Source organism: Oncorhynchus kisutch, linkage group LG16 (genome assembly GCF_002021735.2).
Source record: "Oncorhynchus kisutch isolate 150728-3 linkage group LG16, Okis_V2, whole genome shotgun sequence".
Lineage (NCBI taxonomy): Eukaryota > Metazoa > Chordata > Actinopteri > Salmoniformes > Salmonidae > Oncorhynchus > Oncorhynchus kisutch.
Window position 1 is genome coordinate 10,851,635 of NC_034189.2, and position 19,618 is coordinate 10,871,252.

The following is a 19,618-nucleotide window of genomic DNA, read 5'->3' on the forward strand; positions in this document are numbered from 1 at the left end:
TAGTAGTGGGTGATAGTAGTGGTCGATAGTAGGTGATAGTAGTGGTTGGTAGTGGGTGATAGTAGTGGCCGGTAGTAGGTGATAGTAGTGGCCGGTAGTAGGTGATAGTAGTGGTCGATAGTAGGTGATAGTAGTGGTTGGTAGTGGGTGATAGTAGTGGTCGGTAGTAGGTGATAGTAGTGGTCGGTAGTGGGTGATAGTAGTGGTCGGTAGTAGGTGATAGTAGTGGTCGGTAGTAGGTGATAGTAGTGGTCGGTAGTAGGTGATAGTAGTGGTCGGTAGTGGGTGATAGTAGTGGTCGGTAGTAGGTGATAGTAGTGGTCGTAGTAGGTGATAGTAGTGGTCGGTTGTGGGTGATAGTAGTGGTCGGTAGTAGGTGATAGTAGTGGTCGGTAGTAGGTGATAGTAGTGATCGGTAGTGGGTGACAGTAGTGGTCGGTAGTGGGTGATAGTAGTGATCGGTAGTGGGTGATAGTAGTGGTTGGTAGTGGGTGATAGTAGTGGGTGATAGTAGGTGATAGTAGTGGTCGGTAGTAGGTGATAGTAGTGGTTGGTAGTGGGTGATAGTAGTGGGTGATAGTAGTGGTCGGTAGTAGGTGATAGTAGTGGGTGATAGTAGTGGTTGGTAGTGGGTGATAGTAGTGGGTGATAGTATTGGTCGGTAGTGGGTGATAGTAGTGATCGGTAGTGGGTGATAGTAGTGGGTGATAGTAGTGGTCGGTAGTGGGTGATAGTAGTGGGTGATAGTAGGTGATAGTAGTGGGTGATAGTTAGTAGTGGTCGGTAGTGGGTGATAGTAGTGGTCGGTAGTAGGTGATAGTAGTGGTTGGTAGTAGGTGATAGTAGTGGTCGTAGTAGGTGATAGTAGTGGTCGTAGTGGGTGATAGTAGTGGGTGATAGTTAGTAGTGGTCGGTAGTGGGTGATAGTAGTGGTCGGTAGTAGGTGATAGTAGTGGTTGGTAGTAGGTGATAGTAGTGGTCGTAGTAGGTGATAGTAGTGGTCGGTAGTAGGTGATAGTAGTGGTCGTAGTAGGTGATAGTAGTGGTCGGTAGTAGGTGATAGTAGTGGGTGATAGTAGTGGTTGGTGGTAGGTGATAGTAGTGGTTGGTAGTGGGTGATAATGGTTGGTAGTAGGTGATAGTAGTGGTTGGTAGTAGGTGATAGTAGTGGTCGGTAGTGGGTGATATTAGTGGTTGATAGTGGGTGATAGTAGTGGTTGGTAGTGGGTGATAGTAGTGGTTGGTAGTGGGTGATAGTAGTGGTCGGTAGTAGGTGATAGTAGGTGATAGCAGTGGTTGGTAGTGGGTGATAGTAGTGGGTGATAGTAGGTGATAGTAGTGGGTGATAGTAGTAGGTGATAGTAGTGGTCGGTAGTGGGTGATAGTAGTGGTCGGTAGTAGGTGATAGTAGTGGTCGATAGTAGGTGATAGTAGTGGTCGGTAGTAGGTGATAGTAGTGGTCGGTTGTGGGTGATAGTACTGGTCGGTAGTAGGTGATAGTAGTGATCGGTAGTGGGTGATAGTAGTGGTCGGTAGTGGGTGATAGTAGTGGGTGATAGTAGGTGATAGTAGTGGGTGATAGTAGTAGGTGATAGTAGTGGTCGGTAGTAGGTGATAGTAGTGGGTGATAGTAGTGGTCGGTAGTAGGTGATAGTAGTGGTTGGTAGTGGGTGATAGTAGTGGGTGATAGTAGTGGTCGGTAGTAGGTGATAGTAGTGGGTGATAGTAGTGGTTGGTAGTGGGTGATAGTAGTGGATGATAATAGGTGATAGTAGTGGGTGATAGTAGTGGTCGGTAGTGGGTGATAGTAGTGGTCGGTAGTAGGTGATAGTAGTGGTCGGTAGTAGGTGATAGTAGTGGTTGGTAGTAGGTGATAGTAGTGGTCGGTAGTGGGTGATAGTAGTGGTCGGTAGTAGGTGATAGTAGTGGTCGTAGTGGGTGATAGTAGTGGGTGATAGTTAGTAGTGGTCGGTAGTGGGTGATAGTAGTGGTTGGTAGTAGGTGATAGTAGTGGTCGGTAGTGGGTGATAGTAGTGGTCGGTAGTAGGTGATAGTAGTGGTCGTAGTGGGTGATAGTAGTGGGTGATAGTTAGTAGTGGTCGGTAGTGGGTGATAGTAGTGGTCGGTAGTATGTGATAGTAGTGGTTGGTAGTAGGTGATAGTAGTGGTCGTAGTAGGTGATAGTAGTGGTCGGTAGTAGGTGATAGTAGTGGTCGTAGTAGGTGATAGTAGTGGTCGGTAGTAGGTGATAGCAGTGGGTGATAGTAGTGGTTGGTAGTGGGTGATAGTAGTGGTTGGTAGTGGGTGATAGTAGTGGTTGGTAGTGGGTGATAGTAGGGGTCGGTAGTAGGTGATAGTAGTGGGTGATAGTAGTGGTCTGTAGTGGGTGATAGTAGTGGTCGGTAGTAGGTGATAGTAGTGGGTGATAGTAGTGGTCGGTAGTGGGTGATAGTAGTGGTCGAGTAGTGTTGGTGATAGTAGTGGTTGGTGGTAGGTGATAGTAGTAGGTGATAGTAGTGGTTGGTAGTAGGTGATAGTAGTGGTTGGTAGTAGGTGATAGTAGTGGTCGGTAGTGGGTGATAGTAGTGGTTGATAGTGGGTGATAGTAGTGGTTGGTAGTGGGTGATAGTAGTGGTCGGTAGTAGGTGATAGTAGGTGATAGCAGTGGTCGGTAGTGGGTGATAGTAGTGGGTGATAGTAGTGGGTGATAGTAGTAGGTGATAGTAGTGGTTGATAGTGGGTGATAGTAGTGGGTGATAGTAGTGGTCGGTAGTAGGTGCTATTAGTGGATGATAGTAGTGGTCGTTAGTGGGTGATAGTAGTGATCGGTAGTGGGTGATAGTAGTGGTCGGTAGTGGGTGATAGTAGTGGGTGATAGTAGGTGATAGTAGTGGGTGATAGTAGTGGGTGATAGTAGTGGTCGGTAGTAGGTGATAGTAGTGGGCGATAGTAGTGGTCGATAGTATGTGATAGTAGTGGTTGGTAGTGGGTGATAGTAGTGGCCGGTAGTAGGTGATAGTAGTGGGTGATAGTAGTGGTTGGTAGTAGGTGATAGTAGTGGTCGGTAGGAGGTGATAGTAGTGGTTGGTAGTGGGTGATAGTAGTGGTTGGTAGTGGGTGATAGTAGTGGGTGATAGTAGTGGTCGGTAGTAGGTGATGGTAGTGGTCGGTAGTGGGTGATAGTAGTGGTCGGTAGGAGGTGATAGTAGTGGTTGGTAGTGGGTGATAGTAGTGGGTGATAGTAGTGGTCAGTAGTAGGTGATAGTAGTGGGTGATAGTAGTGGTTGGTAGTGGGTGATAGTAGTGGTCAGTAGTAGGTGATAGTAGTGGGTGATAGTAGTGGTTGGTAGTGGGTGATAGTAGTGGGTGATAGTAGTGGTCGGTAGTAGGTGATAGTAGTGGTCAGTAGTAGGTGATAGTAGTGGTCAGTAGTAGGTGATAGTAGTGGTCGGTAGTAGGTGATAGTAGTGGTCGGTAGTGGGTGATAGTAGTGGTCGGTAGTAGGTTATAGTAGTGGTCGGTAGTAGGTGATAGTAGTGGTCGGTAGTAGGTGATAGTAGTGGTTGGTAGTAGGTGATAGTAGTGGTTGGTAGTAGGTGATAGTAGTGGTCGGTAGTGGGCGATAGTAGTGGTCGGTAGTAGGTGATAGTAGTGGTCGTAGTGGGTGATAGTAGTGGGTGATAGTTAGTAGTGGTCGGTAGTGGGTGATAGTAGTGGTCGGTAGTAGGTGATAGTAGTGGTTGGTAGTAGGTGATAGTAGTGGTCGTAGTAGGTGATAGTAGTGGGTGATAGTAGTGGTTGGTAGTGGGTGATAGTAGTGGTTGGTAGTGGGTGATAGTAGTGGTCGGTAGTAGGTGCTAGTAGTGGTCGTAGTGGGTGATAGTAGTGGGTGATAGTTAGTAGTGGTCGGTAGTTGGTGATAGTAGTGGTTGGTTGTAGGTGATAGTAGTGGTTGGTAGTGGGTGATAGTGGTTGGTAGTAGGTGATAGTAGTGGTTGGTAGTGGGTGATAATAGTGGTCGGTAGTGGGTGATAGTAGTGGTTGATAGTGGGTGATAGTAGTGGTTGGTAGTGGGTGATAGTAGTGGTCGGTAGTAGGTGATAGTAGGTGATAGCAGTGGTCGGTAGTAGGTGATAGTAGTGGTCGGTAGTAGGTGATAGTAGTGGTCGGTAGTAGGTGATAGTAGTGGTCGGTAGTAGGTGATAGTAGTGGTCGGTAGTAGGTGATAGTAGTGGTTGGTAGTAGGTGATAGTAGTGGTTGGTAGTAGGTGATAGTAGTGGTTGGTAGTGGGTGATAGTAGTGGAGAGCGAGGGAGAAGGAGGAGAGGTAGTGTTTGGACTGGTTAGACAGGAGGAGAGGTAGTGTTTGGACTGGTTAGACAGGAGGAGAGGTAGTGTTTGGACTGGTTAGACAGGAGGAGAGGTAGTGTTTGGACTGGTTAGACAGGAGGAGAGGTAGTGTTTGGACTGGTTAGACAGGAGGAGAGGTAGTGTTTGGACTGGTTAGACAGGAGGAGAGGTAGTGTTTGGACTGGTTAGACAGGAGGAGAGGTAGTGTTTGGACTGGTGCTACTTGGCAAGGGGGTGAGGTAGTGTTTGGACTGGTTCTACTTGGCAAGGGGGTGAGGTAGTGTTTGAACTGGTTCTACTTGGCAAGGGGGTGAGGTAGTGTTTGGACTGGTTAGACAGGAGGTGAGGTAGTGTTTGGACTGGTTAGACAGGAGGAGAGGTAGTGTTTGGACTGGTTCTACTTGGCAAGGGGGTGAGGTAGTGTTTGGACTGGTTCTACTTGGCAAGGGGGTGAGGTAGTGTTTGGACTGGTTCTACTTGGCAAGGGGGTGAGGTAGTGTTTGGACTGGTTAGACAGGAGGTGAGGTAGTGTTTGGACTGGTTCGACAGGAGGTGAGGTAGTGTTTGGACTGGTTCTACTTGGCAAGGGGGTGAGGTAGTGTTTGGACTGGTTAGACAGGAGGTGAGGTAGTGTTTGGACTGGTTAGACAGGAGGAGAGGTAGTGTTTGGACTGGTTAGACAGGAGGAGAGGTAGTGTTTGGACTGGTTAGACAGGAGGAGAGGTAGTGTTTGGACTGGTTAGACAGGAGGAGAGGTAGTGTTTGGACTGGTTAGACAGGAGGAGAGGTAGTGTTTGGACTGGTTAGACAGGAGGAGAGGTAGTGTTTGGACTGGTGCTACTTGGCAAGGGGGTGAGGTAGTGTTTGGACTGGTTCTACTTGGCAAGGGGGTGAGGTAGTGTTTGAACTGGTTCTACTTGGCAAGGGGGTGAGGTAGTGTTTGGACTGGTTAGACAGGAGGTGAGGTAGTGTTTGGACTGGTTCTACTTGGCAAGGGGGGTGAGGTAGTGTTTGGACTGGTTCTACTTGGCAAGGGGGTGAGGTAGTGTTTGGACTGGTTCTACTTGGCAAGGGGGTGAGGTAGTGTTTGGACTGGTTAGACAGGAGGTGAGGTAGTGTTTGGACTGGTTCGACAGGAGGTGAGGTAGTGTTTGGACTGGTTCTACTTGGCAAGGGGGTGAGGTAGTGTTTGGACTGGCTCTACTTGGCAAGGGGGTGAGGTAGTGTTTGGACTGGTTAGACAGGAGGTGAGGTAGTGTTTGGACTGGTTCTACTTGGCAAGGGGGTGAGGTAGTGTTTGGACTGGTTCTACTTAGCAAGGGGGGTGAGGTAGTGTTTGGACTGGTTAGACAGGAGGTGAGGTAGTGTTTGGACTGGTTCTACTTGGCAAGGGGGTGAGGTAGTGTTTGGACTGGCTCTACTTGGCAAGGGGGTGAGGTAGTGTTTGGACTGGTTAGACAGGAGGTGAGGTAGTGTTTGGACTGGTTCTACTTGGCAAGGGGGTGAGGTAGTGTTTGGACTGGTTCTACTTGGCAAGGGGGTGAGGTAGTGTTTGGACTGGTTAGACAGGAGGTGAGGTAGTGTTTGGACTGGTTCTACTTGGCAAGGGGGTGAGGTAGTGTTTGGACTGGCTCTACTTGGCAAGGGGGTGAGGTAGTGTTTGGACTGGTTAGACAGGAGGTGAGGTAGTGTTTGGACTGGTTCTACTTGGCAAGGGGGTGAGGTAGTGTTTGGACTGGTTCTACTTGGCAAGGGGGTGATGTAGTGTTTGGACTGGTTCTACTTGGCAAGGGGGTGAGGTAGTGTTTGGACTGGTTCTACTTGGCAAGGGGGTGAGGTAGTGTTTGGACTGGTTCTACTTGGCAAGGGGGTGACGTAGTGTTTGGACTGGTTAGACAGGAGGTGAGGTAGTGTTTGGACTGGTTCTACTTGGCAAGGGGTTGAGGTAGTGTTTGGACTGGCTCTACTTGGCAAGGGGGTGAGGTAGTGTTTGGACTGGTTAGACAGGAGGTGAGGTAGTGTTTGGACTGGTTCTACTTGGCAAGGGGGTGAGGTAGTGTTTGGACTGGTTCTACTTGGCAAGGGGGTGAGGTAGTGTTTGGACTGGTTAGACAGGAGGTGAGGTAGTGTTTGGACTGGTTCTACTTGGCAAGGGGGTGAGGTAGTGTTTGGACTGGTGCTACTTGGCAGGGGGTGAGGTAGTGTTTGGACTGGTTCTACTTGGCAAGGGGGATAGGTAGTGTTTGGACTGGTTAGACAGGAGGAGAGGTAGTGTTTGGACTGGTTAGACATGAGGAGAGGTAGTGTTTGGACTGGTTAGACAGGAGGAGAGGTAGTGTTTGGACTGGCTCTACTTGGCAAAGGGGTGAGGTAGTGTTTGGACTGGTTAGACAGGAGGTGAGGTAGTGTTTGGACTGGTTCTACTTGGCAAGGGGGTGAGGTAGTGTTTGGACTGGTTCTACTTGGCAAGGGGGTGAGGTAGTGTTTGGACTGGTTCTACTTGGCAAGGGGGTGAGGTAGTGTTTGGACTGGTTCTACTTGGCAAGGGGGTGAGGTAGTGTTTGGACTGGTTCTACTTGGCAAGGGGGTGAGGTTGACTTCAACACAACACAGTGTTGCAAAGCAAAGGGAAGGTGCGAGAAAGAAAGACACAAGAAGCAGAAGCAGGTGGAGACACAAAAGAAAACAACTTTAGCAGTGAAGTTGTTTGGAAGCAGCCTAGGACCCTGTTCTATACAGTACAGTTCAGAACACACAGGCCGTCTGGAGTGGTAGTAGTGACCAGAGTTTCCTTGACATGTTTACACTCAGTCACTGTCAGCAAGTAGACATTACTGCCAGAAGAATAAAGAAGAGACACAGAGTTGGAGAGAAAAAGAGGCAGAAGTACAGAGGGGAATAGAGAGAGGAAGAGGAGAAAGAGACAGAGGAAAAGAAGAGATACTGACTCAGTATGAGAGTTATACTGCCTCAGCACGCATGCACGCATGCACACTCACACCCACACACACACCCACACCCACACACCCACACCCACACACACACACACACACACCCACCCACACACCCACCCACACACCCACCCACACCCACCCACCCACACCCACACCCACCCACCCACACCCACCCACCCGCACACACCCACACCCACACACACCCACCCACACCCACCCACCCCCACCCACACACACCCACACACACACACCCACCCACACACACCCACACACCTTCTGCCGTTTCTTCTCCTTCCGTTTGTCCTCCGTAGCCTGAAGCATCTTCTCTCTCCACAGCATGAAGAAGTAGGAGGGGTCTGTGTAGAACTTCAATGCATCCTTCTTATCATCTCTGGAGAGAGAGAGAGAGAGAGAGAGAGAGAGAGAGAGAGAGAGAGAGAGAGAGAGAGAGAGAGAGAGAGAGAGAGAGAGAGAGAGAGAGAGAGAGAGAGACAAAGAGAGAGAGACAAAGAGAGAGACAAAGAGAGAGAGACAAAGAGAGAGAGACAAAGAGAGAGACAAAGAGAGAGACAGAGAGATGGATGATGGATGGAGAGAGAGAGAGACAGAGAGAGAGAGAGAGAGAGACAGAGAGAGAGAGAGAGAGAGAGAGAGAGAGAGAGAGAGAGAGAGAGAGAGAGAGAGAGAGAGAGACAAAGAGAGAGACAAAGAGAGAGACAAAGAGAGAGACAGAGAGATGGATGATGGATGGAGAGAGAGAGAGACAGAGAGAGAGAGAGAGAGAGAGAGAGAGAGAGACAAAGAGAGAGAGACAAAGAGAGAGAGACAAAGAGAGAGACAAAGAGAGAGAGACAAAGAGAGAGACAAAGAGAGAGACAGAGAGATGGATGATGGATGGAGAGAGAGAGAGACAGAGAGAGAGAGAGAGAGAGAGAGAGAGAGAGAGAGAGAGAGAGAGACAAAGAGAGAGACAAAGAGAGAGACACAAAGAGAGAGACAAAGAGAGAGACAGAGAGATGGATGATGGATGGAGAGAGAGAGAGACAGAGAGAGGGAGAGAGACAAAGAGAGAGAGAGAGACAAAGAGAGAGAGATAGAGAGGGGGATGGATGGATGGAGAGAGAGAGAGACAGAGAGAGAGAGAGAGATAGAGATTGATGGATGGATAGACTGACAAATAGAGACTGATTATATTTAGACTGATAAATAGGAGTTGGAGGTGGATGTTGAATTGACCTACAGGGACTGAGTATGTTGAAAGGTGGAAGTTGGTTAGAGTTAGAGGACCCATTATGGTGTCTGTGAGATCCTGGGTAGGGCCACTGAGGCCATCTCCATTTTGAAGTAGTCCATTTTCTTTTCCGACGCAGACTCTCAGGTCTCAAGTTTGAAGTCTTTACTGATGACTCATGTCTTCATTAGGTCCTATGAATGAGTGTAGTCCGGCCCAGGGGCGTGAAGGTGAACGGCAAGGCACTGGAGTGATGAACCACCCTTGCTGTCTCTGCCTTCTGCCTTCTCTCCAGTGGGATTATCTGCCTCTGACCCTATTACAGGGGCTCTGACCCTATTACGGGGGCTCCGACCCTATTATGGGGGCTCTGACCCTAACGGGGGCTCTGACCCTATTACGAGGGCTCTGACCCTATTACGGGGGCTCTGACCCTATTACGGGGGGCCCGACCCTATTGCGGGGGCTCTGACCCTATTACGGGGGCTCCGACCCTATTATGGGGGCTCTGACCCTATTACGAGGGCTCTGACCCTATTACGGGGGCTCTGACCCTATTACGGGGGCTCTGACCCTATTACGGGGGCTCCGACCCTATTATGGGGGCTCCGACCCTACTACGGGGGCTCTGACCCTATTGCGGGGGCTCTGACCCTATTATGGGGGCTCCGACCCTATTATGGGGGCTCCGACCCTATTACGGGGGCTCTGACCCTATTACGGGGGCTGAGTCACTGGCTTGCTAGTGCTCTACCATGCCATCCTTGGGAGAAGTGCATCACGTCTTGCCAGGCTTTTTTCGCAATAGTCGACTTGAGTGGGTTGTGTCACTCACGTGATCTTCCCGTCCGGTTTTGCGCCCCCTCGGGCTCGTGCAGTGGAGGAGATCTTCGTAGGCTATACTCAGCCTTGTCTCAGGGTAGTAAATTGGTGGTCTGTTGATATCCCTCTAGTGGTGTGGGGACTGTGCTTTGGCAAAGTGAGTGGGGTTATATCCTGCCTGGTTGGCCCTGTGCGTTGGATGGGGCAACACTGTCCCCTGACTCCCCTGTCTCAGTCCCTAGTATCTATACTTCAATAGTCTATGTGCAGGGGGGCTAGAGTCAGTCCCATTTGCTGTCTCAAGCTGTGATTATTATTGGACCACGATGGTCATCTATAAACGTTTGAACATCTTGGCCATGTACTCTTATAATCTCCACCCAGCACAGCCAGAAGAGGACTGGCCACCCCTCAGAGGCTGGTTCCTCTCTAGGTTCCTGCCTTTCTAGGGAGTTTTCCCCTGGCCACTGTGCTTCTACATGTGCATTGACTGGTCTCTGGGGTTTTAGGCTGGGTTTCTATATCAGCACTTTGTGACAACTGTTTTATAAAATATATTTTGATTGATTGATTGACTACTTGTATGAGTTGGTAAACAATCTGAAAGGGGGCACACTGCCACCTAGAGCGTGTTGTTTAAACAGGTATAAAGACAAGGGTGACAATTTACTGTCACCGAGAGTTATGGAATGTTTGCTCATGAGTATACTTCCTTGGATGAATGACCTGGAATTATGATATCTTTCCTTAACCCCTAAGAAGTCCCACCCAGTTGAATCCATCAAAATGGTGAAAGTCCTTAAGGTGGCTGGCCATGCTAAAACAGGCTTTTCGGCACTACAGTCCTCTGTCTATCTCTATGTCTCTATCACAGGGTTGGGACTGAGGTCTATCTATCTATCTAACCAATGGGAGATAAGTATACTGAGATAAGTATACTGAAGTACTGACCTATAGGAAGGGACTGAGCATGTTGAGAGGTGGAGGTTTGTCGGCGGCAATGGTTCAGAGAGAATGATAGACGCCTCTAGTGGCCAAAAGGCCGTAATCAGCGCCACTAAGGGCTTCCACCATTTTAATGTAGTCAACTGGGTGGGACTTCCCACTTCATTGGCTGATCCCTCCTGGTGACCCTGTTGGAGTAATGTTCAACCGGGTCATCAGGAAGGATCAGCCAATCGTGAAGAAGAAAATTGACTACTTCAAAATGGAGATAGTCTCATGGTGCTGCCCATGTTGTCACAGGTTTCATAATGACACTGCTACTATGATGAGGCCTCTTTCCATCTCCATGGCGATGCTACATCTCCACCACAGGATAATGAACTGAGGTTTTCGACCCCACCTGTTGGTCCTAGTGACCTACTGACCAATAGGGGCTCAGTATATTGAAAGGAGGAAGTACACTCACCTATAAGGGCTGAGTATGTTGAGAGGCGGAGGTTTGTCACCACGGTGGTACATCTCTACAACAGGGTTAGGGACTGAGGTCCGTGACACCACCTGCTGGTCCTGGATGGTACTGCTCTTAAATGCCTTACGCATGTTGATATCCTGCAGAGACACTGGAAAGAGGGAAGAGGAGGACAGAGAGGATGGAGGGAAGGAGAGAGAGAGCGAGAGAGCGAGAGAGCGAGAGAGCGAGAGAGGAAGATGTGGAGAGAGAGAGAGAGAGAGAGAGAGAGGAAGATGTGGAGAGAGAGAGACAGAGAGCGAGAGCGAGAGAGAGAGAGAGAGAGAGAGAGAGGAAGGAGATAGAGAGGAAGACAGGGAGAGAGAGAGAGAGAGGAAGGAGATAGAGAGGAAGTAGATAGAGAGGAAGGAGATAGAGAGGGTTAGAAGGGAAATATGTCAGAATGTTTCAACACATAGAACAACCTCCTCATCCCTTGAATCATGTCCAGAGAGGAGTGCTCTTTCTGTGATACAGTGTGGCTGGAGGAATATACAGTGCCTTGCGAAAGTATTCGGCCCCCTTGAACTTTGCGACCTTTTGCCACATTTCAGGCTTCAAACATAAAGATATAAAACTGTATTTTTTTGTGAAGAATCAACAACAAGTGGGACACAATCATGAAGTGGAACGACATTTATTGGATATTTCAAACCTTTTTAAGAAATCAAAAACTGAAAAATTGGGCGTGCAAAATTATTCAGCCCCTTTACTTTCAGTGCAGCAAACTCTCTCCAGAAGTTCAGTGAGGATCTCTGAATGATCCAATGTTGACCTAAATGACTAATGATGATAAATACAATCCACCTGTGTGTAATCAAGTCTCCGTATAAATGCACCTGCACTGTGATAGTCTCAGAGGTCCGTTAAAAGCGCAGAGAGCATCATGAAGAAGGTCGCAAAGTTCAAGGGGGCCCGAATACTTTCGCAAGGCACTGTATCTCTTTATGTGTGTGTTTGTGTTTGTGTGTGTGTGTTTGTGTTTGTGTGTGTGTGTTATATGAGATTGACACACATAAACACTCAGATATGCACCCTCACAGACACACTCTCTCTCCCTATCTTGCTGTCTCTCTCTCACTCTCTCTCTCTCCCACTGTCTGTCTCTCTGTCTATCTCTCCCTCTTTCTCTCTCGCTGTCTCTCTCTCTCCTTCGCTCTCTCTGTCTCTCTCTCACTCTCTCTCTCTCCTGCTGTCTGTCTCTCTGTCTATCTCTCTATCAGTCTCTCTCCCTCTGTCTCTCTCTCTCTCCTTCGCTCTCGCTGACTCTCCCTCTTTCTCACTGTCTCTCTCTCTCTTTCGCCCTGTCTCTGTCTCTCTGTCTCTCTTTCTCTCTCTCGACTTCTCTCTCGCTGTCTCTCTCGCTGTCTCTCGCTGTCTCTCCCTCTCTCTGTCTCTCCCTCTCTGTCTCTCTCTCTCTCTCTCTCTCTGGGTAGGGAGAGTAAGGAGTGAGGGGGTAGGGAGAGTAAGGAGTGAGGGGGTAGGGAGAGGAAGGAGTGAGGGGGTAGGGAGAGGAAGGAGTGAGGGGGTAGGGAGAGGAAGGAGTAATATATAGCAACATTAATCTCATATCCACTGTGGTTTTAATATATAGCAACATTAATCTCATATCCACTGTGGTTTTAATATATAGCAACATTAATCTCATGTCCACTGTGGTTTTAATATTGTAACGACCCTGGGTTTATAAACTCTCTGAGTCGATAGTGAGTCGAACCTCGGGTTCGAAGGTTGAGGGTTAGAGACCTGCTCCCTGCTGTTTCATTACAATATAATTGTATTTGTTAAGCACCTTCAAATGCAATACCTCACTGATTACACACACACACACACACACAGATATGAGAACAGCAGGAGGCTCATCTTTTAGTGATTAGCAGAGCCATTAAAGAGATACTGAGGCTATTCTGGGGAAGCAGCTAAAACACACACGCACGCGCACACGCACACACGCACACGCACACACACACCTGGTTCGTCCGAGGGTCACACAGTCGTGAGTACATAACACACACAGAGTGCTAAACCATCACATTGACAATCTAACTCCCTGTCTGATGCCAATACAGTGATACTATATGGGACTGAAGGTACAATGCATTCCTATGGGACTGAAGATACAAGGCATTCCTATGGGACTGAAGATACAAGGCATTCCTATGGGACTGAAGATACAAGGCATTCCTATGGGACTGAAGATACAATGCATTCCTATGGGACTGAAGATACAAGGCATTCCTATGGGACTGAAGATACAATGCATTCCTATGGGACTGAAGATACAATGCATTCCTATGGGACTGAAGATACAATGCATTCCTATGGGACTGAAGATACAAGGCATTCCTATGGGACTAAAGATACAAGGCATTCCTATGGGACTAAAGATACAATGCATTCCTATGGGAGAGAGAGACACATACCACCCTAATAGCACATAGTATGTTAGACATGGACAGACAGACAGACAGACAGACAGACAGACAGACAGACAGACAGACAGACAGACAGACAGACAGACAGACAGACTTCAAAGTGGACCCATATTGAGATCTTAAAGTTTCTCTCCATCTCTCTCTCCTTGTCCCTTTCCATCTCTTCCTACCACCTCCTCTCACTCCCTCACTCTCCATCCATCCCTCTTTCCATCCTGCCTCTGATGTTACCCCATGTATCCTTGAAGACGTCTGTCCCTATGTCTGTCTGTACGCCTATTAGGAGGAACAGCACACGTGTACACACACACACACACACACACACACACACACACACACACACACACACACACACACACACACACACACACACACACACACACACACACACACACACACACACACACACACACACACACACACACACAGAGATATGAGAACAGCAGGAGGCTCATCTTTTAGTGATTAGCAGAGCCATTAAAGAGATACTGAGGCTATGAGGTGAAGAGAAGAAGAGAGGAGAGGAGAGGTGAGGAGAAGATAAGAGAGAAGAAGAGAGAAGAAGAGAGGAGAGGTGAGGAGAAGAGAAGAGAGAAGAAGAGAGGAGAGGTGAGGAGAAGAGAAGAAGAGAGGAGAGGTAAGGAGAAGATGAGAAGAAGAGAGGAGAGGTAAGGAGAAGAGAGAAGAGAGAGGAGAGGTAAGGAGAAGAGAAGAGAGAAGAAGAGAGGAGAGGTAAGGAGAAGAGAAGAGAGAAGAAGAGAGGAGAGGTAAGGAGAAGAGAGAAGAGAGGAGAGGTAAGGAGAAGATGAGAAGAAGAGGAGAGGTAAGGAGAAGAGAGAAGAAGAGAGGAGAGGTAAGGAGTAGAGAAGAGAGAAGAAGAGAGGAGAGGTAAGGAGAAGATGAGAAGAAGAGAGGAGAGGTAAGGAGAAGAGAGAAGAAGAGAGTGAGAGGTAAGAAGAGAGGAGAGGAGAGGTGAGGAGAAGATAAGAGAGAAGAAGAGAGAAGAAGAGAGGAGAGGTGAGGAGAAGAGAAGAGAGAAGAAGAGAGGAGAGGTGAGGAGAAGAGAAGAAGAGAGGAGAGGTAAGGAGAAGATGAGAAGAAGAGAGGAGAGGTAAGGAGAAGAGAGAAGAAGAGAGGAGAGGTAAGGAGAAGAGAAGAGAGAAGAAGAGAGGAGAGGTAAGGAGAAGAGAAGAGAGGAGAGGTAAGGAGAAGAGGAGAAGAAGAGAGGAGAGGTGAGGAGAAGAGAAGAAGATCTCAGGTGATCATACCCCCCCCCCCCCCCCACACACCTTCTTCCACGGTAGAGTCTAGCTGTGTGACTTTGACAGCCAGTAGGTCCACTCTCTCCTGGAGGCTGTTCATTCTCATGTAGAAGCTGTTGGCTTCGTTGAACAGATCCCCAAAGATGTCCTCTGCATAACGACCTGCAGGGGGGAGACACGTTAATACACACACTGTAGACACACTTGAGTGAGCACCACACACACACACACGTATAGACACACACACAGGATAATAGACAGACACACACGTACGCACACACACACACATAATAAAACAGAGCTTTAATCAAGGGGCTGGGATTCTGTATCGTCTCTCTGCAGGGTGCCTCCTATAGAGCTGCTGGCTGACAACCAGTGGAGAGCAATACGTTACAGTCTGCCTGCTCCAGTGTGTGTGTGTGTCTCCACGTCTAATTGTCCAGGGACCCTGCATATCCCCAGTTGAATATATTACAACACAGATGAAAACAACAGCAGCTCCTGTAACATTGCAAGGTTCCTGTGATGTCATTGACTGGATGTAACGGAGGACGACTCCCTGTTATACTTCATATCGACACACAACACATGAATCATGCACTTGCCACTTTCTACTGACGCTCATTCTAACTGCAATCCCTATACGGAGCACAGTAACAACGACAGGTGAACAGGTGTCTTAAAGTGGCGAGAAGCTTCTAGAATATTCTAGAATATCCCCAAAGGAGAACCATTACACCACAAACCACAATAACAATGTCTACTTACTCCAAGGGCTGCTACACTCGGGAGTTTGTGTTAGCAACCACTCTACTTGTGTAGCGACTGGTTTTACTCCGTTTTAGCGGTTGCGATAGGTTAGTGTGGCTCTACTGTAGAGATAGGACCCTCTGACCCAGAGATAGGACCCTCTGACCCAGACACCTAAAGATAATACTAATCATGCTCTGTAGCTCCTATTGGATAGCTAATCATGCTCTGTAGCTCCTATTGGATAGCTAATCATGTTCTGTAGCTCCTATTGGATAGCTAATCATGCTCTGTAGCTCCTATTGGATAGCCAATCATGCTCTGTAGCTCCTATTGGATAGCTAATCATGTTCTGTAGCTCCTATTGGATAGCTAATCATGCTCTGTAGCTCCTATTGGATAGCTAATCATGCTCTGTAGCTCCTATTGGATAGCTAATCATGCTCTGTAGCTCCTATTGGATAGCTAATCATGTTCTGTAGCTCCTATTGGATAGCTAATCATGCTCTGTAGCTCCTATTGGATAGCTAATCATGCTCTGTAGCTCCTATTGGATAGCTAATCATGCTCTGTAGCTCCTATTGGATAGCTAATCATGCTCTGTAGCTCCTATTGGATAGCTAATCATGTTCTGTAGCTCCTATTGGATAGCTAATCATGCTCTGTAGCTCCTATTGGATAGCTAATCATGCTCTGTAGCTCCTATTGGATAGCTAATCATGCTCTGTAGCTCCTATTGGATAGCTAATCATGCTCTGTAGCTCCTATTGGATAGCTAATCATGTTCTGTAGCTCCTATTGGATAGCTAATCATGCTCTGTAGCTCCTATTGGATAGCTAATCATGCTCTGTAGCTCCTATTGGATAGCTAATCATGCTCTGTAGCTCCTATTGGATAGCTAATCATGCTCTGTAGCTCCTATTGGATAGCTAATCATGCTCTGTAGCTCCTATTGGATAGCTAATCATGCTCTGCAGCTCCTATTGGATAGCTAATCATGCTCTGTAGCTCCTATTGGATAGCTAATCATGCTCTGTAGCTCCTATTGGATAGCTAATCATGCTCTGTAGCTCCTATTGGATAGCTAATCATGCTCTGTAGCTCCTATTGGATAGCTAATCATGCTCTGTAGCTCCTATTGGATAGCTAATCATGCTCTGTAGCTCCTATTGGATAGCTAATCATGCTCTGTAGCTCCTATTGGATAGCTAATCATGCTCTGCAGCTCCTATTGGATAGCTGAGTCGAGTTAGCGAAAAAAGGCTGCCTCCACAAGAGAGGACATTGTAAGAACCAATCCTGCAGAGTTTATTTTCTACATTTTATTTCACTTTATTTAAGCAGGTAGTCTAGTTGAGAACACCTTTATTTAAGCAGGTAGTCTAGTTGAGAACAAGTTCTCATTTACAACCTTGTGACCTGGCCAAGATAAAGCAAAGCAGTGCGACACAAACAACAACACAGAGTTACACATGACATAAACAAACGTACAGTCAATAACACAATAAAGTCTATATACACTGTCTATATACAGTGTGTGCAAATGAAGAAAGGAGGTAAGGCAATAAATAGGCCAATAGTGGCAAAGTCATTACAATTTAGCAATTTACACTGGAATGATATATCTGCAGATGAGGATGGGCAAGTAGAAATACTGGTGTGCGAAAGAGCAGAAAAACAAAAGCAAATATGGGGATGAGGTAGGTAGTTGGTTGGATGGGCTATTTACAGATGGGTTGTGTACAGCTGCAGCAATTGGTAAGCTGCTCTGACAGCTGATGCTTAAAGTTAGAGGGGGAGAAAAGTCTCCAACTTCAGTGATTTTTGAAACATTTCCAGTCATTGGCAGCAGAGAACTGGAAGGAAAGGCGGCCAAAGGAGGAATTGGCTTTGGGGATGACCAGTGAGATATACCTGCTGGAGGGTGTGCTACGGATGGGTGTTGTTATGGTGATCAGTGAGCTGCGATAAGGCGGAGCTTTGCCTAGCAAAGATTTATAGAGGACCAGGAGCCAGTGGGTTTGGCGACAAATATGAAGCGAGGACCAGCCAACGAGAGCATACAGGTCGCAGTGGTGGGTAGTATATGGGGCTTCCGGTGACCAGCTCAGAAACTAGATCGCATAGCGGAGAAGGTACGGTGGGATTCGAAATGATCGGTGATCTGTTTGTTCACTTGGCTTTCGAAGACCTTAGAAAGGCAGGGCAGGATGGATATAGGTCTGTAACAGTTTGGGTCTAGAGTGTCTCCCCCTTTGAAGAGGGGGATGACCGCGGGCCGCTTTCCAATCTCTAGGAATCTCAGACGATACGAAAGAGAGGTTGAACAGACTAGTAATAGGGATTGCAACAATGGCGGCGGATAATTTTAGGAAGACATCACAGCACAGTTGAAAAACATATGGCAAATATTAATCAAAAACTGATGTTTGGGTTGAGTGGAGCTGAAGGTTGGGATTAAAAACAACAAGATAACTAATGTAAAATACATTGTGTCCATAAACATCAGAGATTTTTATTTATTTAACTAGGCAAGTAGGAACAGTGGGTTAACTGACTTATTCAGTGGCAGAACGACAGAATTTTACTTTGTCAGCTCAGGGTTTCAATCCAGGAACCTTTCGGTTACTGGCCCACCGCTCTAACCACTAGACTACCTGCTGCCCCTTAGAGAGATGGATGGGAGGGGTTGATGGTAGCTGTAGGATGGGATTAAAAACAAACAAAATAGAACTGTTGCAAGGAGCATTGTGTCCGCAAAATGTATATAGTGTTCATTAGTTTATCCAATTAGGGGAGGGGTGGCAGGGTTAGGGGAGGGGTGGCAGGGTTAGGTGAGGGGTGGCAGGGTTAGGGGAGGGGTGGCAGGGTTAGGGGAGGGGTGGTAGGGTTAGGGGAGAGGTGGCAGGGTTAGGGGAGGGGTGGCAGGGTTAGGGGAGGGGTGGCAGGGTTAGGGGAGGGGTGGCAGGGTTAGGGAAGGGGTGGCAGGGTTAGGGGAGGGGTGGCAGGGTTAGGGGAGGGGTGGTAGGGTTAGGGGAGGGGTGGTAGGGTTAGGGGAGGGGTGGCACAGTTAGGGGAGGGGTGGCACGGTTAGGGGAGGGGTGGTAGGGTTAGGGGAGGGGTGGTAGGGTTAGGGAAGGGGTGGCAGGGTTAGGGGAGGGGTGCAGGGTTAGGGGAGGGATGGTAGGGTTAGGGGAGGGGTGGCAGGGTTAGGGGAGGGGTGGTAGGGTTAGGGGAGGGGTGGCAGGGTTAGGGGAGGGGTGGCAGGGTTAGGGGAGGGGTGGCAGGGTTAGGGGAGGGGTGGCAGGGTTAGGGGAGGGGTGCAGGGTTAGGGAGAGGTGGTAGGGTTAGGGGAGGGGTACAGGGTTGGGGAGGGGTGGCAGGGTTAGGGAAGGGTGGCAGGGTTAGGGGGAGGGGTGGCAGGGTTAGGGGGGGGTGGCAGGGTTAGGGGAGGGGTGGTAGGGTTAGGGGAGGGGTGGTAGGGTTAGGGGAGGGTGGTAGGGTTAGGGGAGGGGTGGTAGGGGGTTAGGGGAGGGTGGTAGGGTTAGGGGAGGGGTGGTAGGGTTAGGGGAGGGGTGGCAGGGTTAGGGGAGGTGGTAGGGTTAGGGGAGGGGTGGGTAGGGTTGGCAGGTTAGGGGAGGTTGGTAGGGTTAGGGGTGGGGTGGTAGGGTTAGGGGAGGGGTGGTAGGGTTAGGGGAGGGGTGGTAGGTTAGGGGAGGGGTGGCAGGGTTAGGGGAGGGGTGGCAGGGTTAGGGGAGGGGTGGCAGGGTTAGGGGAGGGGGGTAGGGTTAGGGGGGGGGTGGCAGGGTTAGGGAGGGGGGTAGGGTTAGGGGAGGGGGTGGTAGGGTTAGGGGAGGGGTGGTAGGGTTAGGGGGGGGTGGTAGGGTTAGGGGAGGGGTGGCAGGGTTAGGGAGGGGTGGCAGGGTTAGGGGAGGGGTGGTAGGGTTAGGGAGGGGTGGTAGGGTGGCAGGGTTAGGGGAGGGGTGGTAGGGTTAGGGGTGGGGTGGTAGGGTTAGGGGAGGGGTGGTAGGGTTAGGGAGGGGTGGTAGGGTTAGGGGAGGGTGGCAGGGTTAGGGGAGGGGTGGCAGGGTTTAGGGGAGGGGTGGCAGGGTTAGGGGAGGGGTGGTAGGGTTAGGGGAGGGGTGGCAGGGTAGGGGAGGGGTGGTAGGGTTAGGGGAGGGTGGTAGGGTTGGGGAGGGGTGGTAGGGTTAGGGGAGGGGTGGTAGGTTTAGGGGAGGGGTGGCAGGGTTAGGGGAGGGGTGGTAGGGTTAGGGGAGGGTGTAGGGTTGGCAGGGTTAGGGGAGGGTGGTAGGGTTAGGGGTGGGGTGGTAGGGTTAGGGGAGGGGTGGTAGGGTTAGGG

The 19,618-nt window shown here is 49.1% G+C and overlaps 1 protein-coding gene across 1 annotated transcript in view; it reads right to left on the bottom strand.

Moving 5' to 3' along the window:
* The window catches only part of LOC109881686 (wiskott-Aldrich syndrome protein family member 3-like), a 37,530-nt gene extending 22,693 nt beyond the window's left edge, over window positions 1-14,837 (bottom strand). The window contains exons 1-3 of the mRNA XM_031791780.1: window positions 14,535-14,837; window positions 10,769-10,922; window positions 7,578-7,695 (exon numbers count right to left, since the gene is read on the bottom strand). Of these exons, the coding sequence (XP_031647640.1) occupies window positions 7,578-7,695; window positions 10,769-10,922; window positions 14,535-14,796 (534 nt within the window). The 5' untranslated portion in view covers window positions 14,797-14,837. The remainder of the gene's footprint in view (window positions 1-7,577; window positions 7,696-10,768; window positions 10,923-14,534) is intronic.
* Window positions 14,838-19,618: the final 4,781 nt, after the last annotated feature.